The sequence below is a fragment of the Girardinichthys multiradiatus genome, chromosome 14, assembly GCF_021462225.1.
Source record: "Girardinichthys multiradiatus isolate DD_20200921_A chromosome 14, DD_fGirMul_XY1, whole genome shotgun sequence".
NCBI lineage: Eukaryota > Metazoa > Chordata > Actinopteri > Cyprinodontiformes > Goodeidae > Girardinichthys > Girardinichthys multiradiatus.
In genome coordinates, this window is record NC_061807.1 from 19,901,537 (window position 1) to 19,910,909 (window position 9,373).

At 40.4% G+C, this 9,373-nt stretch overlaps 1 protein-coding gene across 1 annotated transcript; it reads right to left on the reverse strand.

Annotated features, from left to right (window-relative positions):
• Window positions 1–1,816: 1,816 nt before the first annotated feature.
• tmem179ba (transmembrane protein 179Ba) lies at window positions 1,817–9,138 on the reverse strand. Its single transcript, XM_047384906.1, has 5 exons — window positions 8,982–9,138; window positions 5,612–5,808; window positions 4,304–4,441; window positions 2,703–2,781; window positions 1,817–2,509 (listed from the first exon to the last, which is right to left on the reverse strand). Exons 1-5 carry the CDS (start codon window positions 9,078–9,080, stop codon window positions 2,336–2,338), a joined length of 687 nt encoding a protein of 228 aa, XP_047240862.1. The 5' UTR covers window positions 9,081–9,138; the 3' UTR covers window positions 1,817–2,335.
• Window positions 9,139–9,373: the final 235 nt, after the last annotated feature.

The following is a 9,373-nucleotide window of genomic DNA, read 5'->3' on the forward strand; positions in this document are numbered from 1 at the left end:
TCACAAAGCAGCAAAAGTTGAAAATGAACCAGAAAAAAGTGTAAATAGAGCTTAATATATAGATTTTAATGGTTTCTTGTAGCCTCTGAATGATTAACCACTCCTGAGGTCAGCCGCTTCTCTTCCTGCTGTAACTTCCCTCAATCTGCTCACAGCTGCTTGCTGAGTTTACGCGCCTGCCTCTCCCTGGCCTCAAAGGCCGCTTTGGTGTCCAGGAGCTCATCCAGCTGCCGGCGGATCCGGGCCATGTCGAGCTGGGTGGCCTCACACTGCCCCCTCAGGGCGGACGACTCCACCCTCAGCTGCGTGGCAGCTAATGAGAGCTGCTCGCTCCGCTCCCTGCACTGCTGCTGCATCCTCTTGGCGTCGCTCAGGAGGGACTCCACGCTCACGACCACCGAGTCGCACTGGGCGCTGGACATTTCCTGGAGAGATGAGACGGAGAAATGACTGAAGAACATCCATGCAGATAGAAGTTGTGGAAATTTGCACTAAACAGCAGGTCCTTCACAGATGAGCAGGTTTAACAGCAACATTTGATCTGTGGTGTGAAGTAGATTACAGATTTATCCTGGCTTATCTCACTCCTACGCGTTTGCCTTCTTCTCCTCCTCTTTATTTACCTGGTTGTATTTCTAGCCGGCAGTTTAAAACATAAAATGGACCACGTCTCACCATTGATTCCAGGGTCAGGTTGATCTCCAGTCTTCTGGGACTCGACTTCTTGGTCCGTATTAGTGTTCTCCGGTGTTTGATAGTCCCTGGCCTTTCTCTCTTCACAGATTTACTTCCTGCACATCTAAAACAGAGCAGACGCACACTCCAGGAATCCTCCTTTTAAGGTGAAGTTTTACTGCTGCAGGTCAGGTGAAGGTCTGGTTCTTTAAAAGGCGGATATTTCAGTGTACGTCTTTGAAGTCCAGTATGTCGTTTGTGGCTTTCCTCAACAAGCGTCACCTTCTACCTCGGCCTCAAAGTGAGGTCAGGTAATCCTCAGAGGTAAGACCATTAGGGAAGGAGAAAAGGAGGCAGGTGTAAGCTCTCCTCCTGGTCTATTTTCATCTGCCTGGTTACTATTCAGTAGGTTACTAATCAATCCATGCCTTTAAAAGCCATCTCACCAGCTCAAACAATAAAAGCTTAAATGACCCCAGGGAAAAAAATGTGAAGATAACTTAAAAAAGTTTGTTCGCAATAAGCAAAAATTTGTATAAACCAAATATTTACAGATACTTTATAAAACTATGTATTTTCCTCACTGTCTGCACACATTTTCTGTGAGATGGGTCAACGTTTTGCTACTGGGTAACTAATGTGGTGGTATGCTGAGAGTCATTGTCTATCTGGAAGAACAGTTTTTGTCCAACCTTTAACTTCCTGGCTGTCTTAAGATATTTTAATATTTTCACATAATGTTCTTTACTCATAATGTCATCGGTTTTGTGAAGCGCACCAGTTCCCCCTGCAGCTAAACAGCCACACAACATGATGCTGCCACTCCTGTACATTACAGTCCGGATTTTGGTTCTCAGTCTTGCAAGCTTCCCCCTTTTTCCTCCAAATATTAGGACAGACATTTTGGCCAAACAGATGTGTGAGACCACAGGAAAATGTATGTCTTTGTCCCAGAGTGCATTAGCAAGCTGTAATCTGACTTTTTCTGTCACCCACTGAGCTGAATCTAAAACGAGTCTTTAAAACACTGTTAAATGCCACATTATACTGTTATACATATATACTGGAGAAGGGTCCAAAGGTATCTATTTATGCATTTCAGGAAAACCAAAAATATTTATAGTAAAGAAACAAGAAACTGTTTTCAAGTAGAAATGACTTAATTTAATATTATCCAGCAGAGGGAGACATTTACCAACACTTCAATTTTCTTCAATCATCTCTACTCTAATAGGGTTTACTTTTATGGATTTAACAAAAAAACATCAAATAGTATTAATGCAAAGTAATTCACATTTAAAGCTTCAGACCTTATATTAATATATTTTGTAAAATGTCCTAAGTCATTTTAGTGTTACTGAAGCAGGCAATATTAATGGCAACAATTTAAAAAATAAGTTGCTGCAATAAGCATTTCCCAGTTGTTGGATGAGTAAACAAAGGTTGGCTGAACAAGTTTCTGGTTCAATGAGATAGAAAGTAAAACAAAAAACAAAGGTAATTTGTTTTTAGTTACATGCTTAAATCTTTTGATTGTAAAGCTGGAAGCACAAACTGATTCCTTTCACCTCATTACTGATTACAGAAGGACCTGAAATAAGTATTATACAAAATAAAAAACATCTCCAGTTTTCCCACCCCTCGCTGGGTTCTTGCGACCTTACTGCGGGGGGCGGTTGAAGAACGGCTCTGTCTCCGCAGCGGTCGCCCCCGGCTCACCAAAGAGGGCTCCAGCCGGCGTGGGAACGAGCTTGGCCCCTGAACTCTGACGCCTCTGAACTATCAGCAGCACTCCGATGATTAGCCAGAAGAAGAAGTTGACCCAGACCGCCGTCTAAGGAGGAACACGACACAACAGGAGTCTTTCTAAATTTGAATTCAAATGCTGATTTGAAAATAAAACTACATTTTTGGTTGGACCTTTTCTGTACTTTTCAGGATGATATGAAGGAATCTGCTAGATCCACTCATCAATACACCAAGTATTTCTAACAAAGTTTAAGGTCAGAATGTGGTGGGACACAAACCTCTGATTTGTGAAGATTGGTGTAGACCCTGTCTCCTTGAATTGGACTGACCCATTTTCTGCTCTGAACAGTATCACATCTGACAGACAAAGAAAGCAACTCAGCTACAAAGCTAAAAGGAAATCACTTCATTTGTAATTCATCTTTTATGCTTAACTAAAGGTATCTAAAGCTTTCAAATGTCTTTTAAAATCCTGATTAAATATTTATCTGCACTATTTCACTTTGTGTTTTCAGCTTTAGTACAGGCACTGTATCTTATTCAGGGTATAAGTGCAGCTCTCTGAAAAAGGCTTTGGCCCCTTACAGATTTCTTCTGTTTTTGCTTTTTTGTCACATCTAAATGTTTCTGATAATCAAACAAATTCTAATGTCGGAAAAAGAAAACCCGAGGAAATACTTTTCCTGAAGAACCACTTTTCAAATGATGTTTTCATCTATGAAGGGAAAAAATCTATCCAAACCAACCTGCCACTTAGCTTCACTAAGTGAAGCTAACCTGCCACTTAGGTACTTTTGACAGTGAAGCTAGCTAGCTAGCTACACTTAGTGACGCTAGCTAGCTAGCTAGATTGATATATAACACGAAGTAGGCAAAAAGATACCAATATACATCACAATATGATGAGAAACAAGGTCACTGACATCTGTCAGTGTGGAAAGGGTTACTTCGGGAGTCCAGTGAACCACAGTGAAAGTCATCCACAAATGGAGAAAAGTTTGGAAACAGAGGAGCTGTGGGGAACCTCCCGAGGAGGTCCTGCCAAAATTACTCCGTGAGCTCATTGATGACCCATCCAGGAGGTCACAAAGCAACCCAGAACAATGTCTAAAGCACTGCAGGCCTCACCTGCCTCAGTTAAAATCAGAGTTCAAGACTCAACAATAAGAAAGAGACAAAAAATACCATCCATGGGAGAAATCCAGGGAGAAAACCATAGCAGTCCAAAAACATCACAAAAGTCGTGTCTCACAAACAACATCTGAATGATCACCGAGACCCTTGTGTGAAAATCCTAAAGGAGAATTTGTGGCCATCGGTTTGTGTGCTTAACCTCAAGCGCACCTTGGTTATCCAGCAGGTTATCCGAGGGTGATACAAACAGTTATCAAGTTTAGGGTGAAATTACCTTCTCACATACAACCATGCTGGTCTGGAAAGATTTTTTCCCTTAATAAATAAAATCCTCATTTCAAAACTGCATTTTGTTTTCACTCTAGTTATCTTTGTCTGATTTTAATAATTGTTAGATGATCTGAAACATTCAAAATTAAGAATAAAAAAAAAAAAAAACACCTGCCAACATATCTTTTTAAAAAATATTTTAATATTTAACTGTAATAAATAAACAACTACCAGAATGAAAATCTAAAAAAATGAGGCTTCCTGTGGTAATACAGCTGATAAAGTAGAAGTAATACCTCAAGCTAAAAGAGTAGAAATGACCTTTATTAGTGGCTTCTCAGTGAAAGCTTGTGGTTTAGTGTTCACACGTCTGAACATGCACTTGTGTGCTCGCTCGCGTGTGTGTGTATGTATATGTGTGTGTGTGTGAAATTGGCATTCTGCTGATCAGTGAAAGAAGGTGTGTTTGCACCACCTGGTAATATTGGGAACGGTTTTGGCAATGGAGTCACAGAGCGAGTCACGCCCAATCTTCAGCATGCAGCCCGTGATGAGCAGGAAGAAGAGAAAGATGCCGCTCACGACTATCATCAGGTTCATCCACACGCGCTCCCTGAAAGAAGACAGGAGAAGCAGGAAGGGACTGAGCAGAATACATTTAAGCCTTTCATCATAGCTGAAAATGGATACTTCAATATGCTGTAAATATAACCCAGTGTTTTTGTCATTATAGGACATTTTAGGCAAGCGTCTGTTTGCTAAATACCAGACTAATGACAAATGTTTTGTTGGGTTTCCCACTACAAGCTTCTCACAATAGTTTGCTTCCTGACAGAGTTGCTGTAACTGGGTCTGGTTTGTTGGTCTAGCTTTTAATGCTGCTTTTAGAGTAATGGTTTCCTCCTTAATGAGTGGCCTGTCAATTTAGGACTTCTTTCTCTGTGGATAATAACACTCATACCAGCTTCAGCAACGTCTTCAAAAGGTTTATTGCCTTGTTTCTGGGGTTGATTTGCATATTTCACAGAAAAACAAGTTTATCTGCGGCACCTTCATGCATCTGGAGATGGTACCCAAGGATGAACCAGACTTGTGGAGCTCCACAGCTCTCTTCTGGGTATCTTGGCTGGTTTCTTTTGATTTCCATAGCAGAAAGTCGTGTGTCTGAGGTATTGCCTTAAAATACACCCACAGATGAGCCACCTTCTACCTCAAATACTGTGAAAACACATTAGAAGCTCCCTAAATGGTTTAAAGAGTATGTTATTCTGGTGTTTAGCAAATAGTATACATTAATACTAGTTGTGCAGCCTGCATTATAAGAAATACTCATTCTGTTTTGTTCTACATGTTACAATGTTAAACACCCAATATCGCAAAAAGTTCAACTCAAGGATTAGTACAGCACTTCCTGAGCTCCACAGATTTTACAATCCAAGGTAGAAAGATTTGAGTCCAGCGTAACCCAGAAGGAAGATCTAGCAGATTTATCTAAAATACCACATATTGATCTGTTGTAGTTGGAATAAATCATGACAAACAATCCTTTCAGAGCGTTTTCCTCAACACAGTGATAAAGTATTTATTAAATAAACTAACAACTGCTTTCAATCTCTTAAAGTGCAAATGAACAATAACAGGTTAGTTTTGATTGCTTAGTTTCTCAGTCGTGAGCTTTGGGCTCCGTTTGGCAGCTGTAAACTTATTAAAACAACAACATGACAAGACGGGACATGTTATGTCTCGTCATGAGGACAGGACACGAGTCCCGCCGTTTTGTCACCTTCTCATTTCTCCCTCCATGTAGACAGCGTACACCCAGTACAGAGACAGGGAGAAACACACCACCGCCACCATGACGGATATGGCCGAGACAAAGTAGCACAGGGAGGCCGAGGTGGATGCCTGGACTCCGATGAGATTTGCAGACTGATTGTAGCTGACGCGTCCATACAGCATGCACAGACCACCAAAATTACCCTAAAACAAAAAGGAAGACAGAGGGTAACTTTACTCTTTGAGTTTATAGACTGACTTTAAGTTTAGACTGCAGGATAAAAACAGAGAGACCAATCCAGGTTCATAAAAACGCTGCTGTAGCTGATTGTATGGAAGCCAGGTGGCAAAAACTGAAAAATACATTTAATTTATTAGAGTTAGGTAATCTGTGGACTGGACTGGTTTGCATTAGTGTTATGTTGAGCTCGTCCACTCAATCTGAACATCTAAACAGAAGTCGACACAACACCAAACATGACAGAAAATGTAAAAGATTCAGCAGTTGTTTCCAATAGAGCTGCACAGTATATTAAAACTGTCACAACTGTCAACACAACATCTATGTTTGCAGTATTGCAATCGCATAGGAGTGCTTGCCTGCACTATTTAGTAGGCAAGAATATTCCAGGTGACATAATAATGTATTTGGCTTCTTCGATGGACTGTTGCTGCCCATACCTGGACTAGAGCATGATGGCCTCAATGCCAAAGCACAGAGAGAGTGGTGGGGACATCATGATGAGGGAGGAAAAACTGGGTTAATCACAAATCATATGGTAGCTTAGGTTGTCTGAGCAATCTCTGTAGTTTTAATACTTTTCTGCTTCAACACACCTCGATCTGATAGCTAGGTCTTTGGCTGGGCTATCTTCAACTTGGTTGCTTGGTGTGGATGTAATTATGCCATTTGATTCAGGTGCATTGGATCAGGAATGCATCTAGAAGTTGCAGGACACCAGCCCCCTATGGCTGGAGTTAGAGACCTTCTTGCTATAGGCTTAGGCTGCTACAAGTTACAGTTACTGCTTTTTCTTACTCTGCTACTTTCTCCTACTACTCTTCATTTATGCATTATCTGTAGTTATTGCCAATATTAACTTTACGTTCTCTGTCTGTTTTTAGTCTTCATAGAAAATACATGTTGCCCATCATTTCTTCATAGCCCTGACACCTTCCAGGAGAGGCCCATTGCCTGACAATAACTTCATGTTTGCTTCCTAGAGATGATACACTTGACCCTGTCTTTTTGTGTTTAACCCCAACTCTCTCTCGTAGACAAATCAATTGAAGGGGCTATTGCTGCAACTAACTATATTATGTATTCTGTTTTAATCCTTCAGATTTTACATTTAGCTCATACATATACACACATATATATATACACAAATATATATATGTATATATATGCAGTACAGACCAAATCAACAGAATGCCAAGAGTGTGCGGAGCAGCAATCAAAGCAAAAGGTGGCTACTTTGAAGAACCTAGAATATAAGACATATTTTCAATTGTTTCACACTTTTTTGTTCAGTATATAATTCCACATGTGTTAATTCATAGTTTTGATGCCTTCAGTGGGAAGCTACAATATTCATAGTCATGAAAATAAAGAAAACTCTTTGAATGAGAAGGTGTGTCCAAACTTTTGGTCTGTACTGTATATATATATATATATATATATATATATATAGCTCTTTCTCTCCTAAATAAAACCAATTATTGAGCTACTCCTGCCAATAACTAATTTGTCTTTCACATAGAAAGTACTCCTAGACCAGTGCTTTAGTGTGTGCTGTGTCTCAAAACCCCAATCAGAGGGTTCCTCTTGTTGATAGTGAGTTCTCCACATGAAAGCTTACTATAAGGCATTGCTGCAAAGTTAATCAATGCAATCGACTGTGTACTATCACTACATGTTCATTCAGGAGGGATTGCTGCAAAGTCAGTGACTCCATGCAAGCGGCTGGGTTTCCTTAGATTAAAAAAAAGTTTTAGCCGATGTGACAACTAAACCGAATTTGAGTGCAGTGTTGTATAACTAGAATCAAATTGAAAAGTAATTACATTTTAATCTGTCTGTATGATTGGATAGAACTGACAATATATTTCTATATTTAAACTGGATCTGTTTGTTTTGCAAAGCCTCTTGAGTTTACATTCATTGTGAATTGGATGTATATAAACAAATAAACTAAAATGAATTAAATACCAGAATAAACATATAGCACTGAGTAATGCAGTGATGTCCCTTCCCCACCCGTTGCTGCACACTGGTTGTCAGCTGGCTGAAAAACGGCTACTACAATTTTTTCTCACAAGAAAGGCAAATTTGGCTGTCTGGTTGCGAAAGACATGGACAGGCAGCACACCAGCTCAAAAAAGCAAGTTTTGGTCTTGCCTAGTGAAAGATCAGGCCTGAATCAATCGAGTTGCCTTGAAACCCTTCCATTGTGGCTGAATTGAAACAATTTCAGCAAAAAGGCGAACCCTGCCTCTCGCTCAGTGACCAGTAATAGGTGGTTATAGAAAATGAAGTAATGCAGATGCACTACCGGCAGCACTCTTAGCGCAATTACTTCACCAAGTGACAACACTTTTTGCAATTTTTGACACACTCGGGCCCGTGATGACACTGATAATCGAGATGAACGTGTCGACAGTAATCATGATAGAAAATTTTCATGTGGTTAAATTCCTTGCAGTGACATCTCTCATGTTCTTTTCACCGACAAAATGACATATTTTAAGCAGAGAACGAATGTCCTGTAAAAATTTGTTTTCATATTTCTATTTTTGGCACCTCCAGAGCTCCGTGGGTCCTGCAGAGAGGGAGAGAGGATGGGCGCGACTAGGTCACAAGACTCACTTATTCCCGCCGCACATGTTCACATTATCACCATCATTTCCTGCATTTTCAAGGAAAACATACTTTAAAATAAAAAGCCGAATATAACATGTTCCAGACATTTGTTCTGAATAGTGATAAATGACTGGATCTTCGCGTTTTGCTGTTAACAGTACAGACATTAGATCATATCTTGCTGCATATTTAAAATCACTAACCTTAACTGGGATACGCTGGAAATCAGGAGAAAGTAAAAATACAAAGTACTTTCCATAATTACTGATGTGACACCAGCACTGAGAACTATCACACGGATGTGAGAACGTGTTAAAACATTAACTAGTTGTGGGGAAAAACCCATCGAGTTGCATTGATAATAAATAAAAGTATTGTAGTCTAATTTAAACAATGCTTTCTCTTTTGGTTCCGTGTTTTCTAAACTTTTTTGCGCTCCCCGGGTAGGAGAGGTGAGTTCACCCGGAAGACAGCGGATGGGGGCATTAACAGCGGGTTTCTCGGTAAAACTCACCTGGACGATGGTGAGAGAGGCGGCGGCGACGATCCCACAGACGAAGCAGCTGGCGTACAGACCCAGCTCCAGCAGTAGCAGCACCGACACCGCCATCATCCACCCTGCGGCCCGCTTCTGGACAGGGACCAGCGTCAAGACAGCCGCGGTCAGGAGGGACAACTTCCGGGAAGGTGTTTCAAAATAAAGGTTTGAGCCCCTTAGTTTTAAAGTTGAGCTATTTTTAATTAAAAATATCAAAGACTTTCCAGGCTATTTAAGGCTTTGAATGTGAGGACATTTTAATTCTGTATAAGTTTTCTAACATAGGTTTCTAAATACCTCTTATTAACTTTATACTCTGCTTCCAAGCTGCCAGACTTTCTGGCTATCTTCCTAAGTGGTCTTTATTG

Coding starts and splice junctions, on each gene's coding strand:
- tmem179ba (XM_047384906.1), bottom strand. CDS start 9,080: ATGATGGCGGTGTCGGTGCTGCTACTGCTGGAGCTGGGTCTGTACGCC. Junction 5,809..8,981: donor CCTCTCTCACCATCGTCCAG/GTGAGTTTTACC, acceptor TTTTTGTTTTAG/GGTAATTTTGGTGGTCTGTG. Junction 4,442..5,611: donor ATGGAGGGAGAAATGAGAAG/GTGACAAAACGG, acceptor GTCTTCTTTCAG/GGAGCGCGTGTGGATGAACC.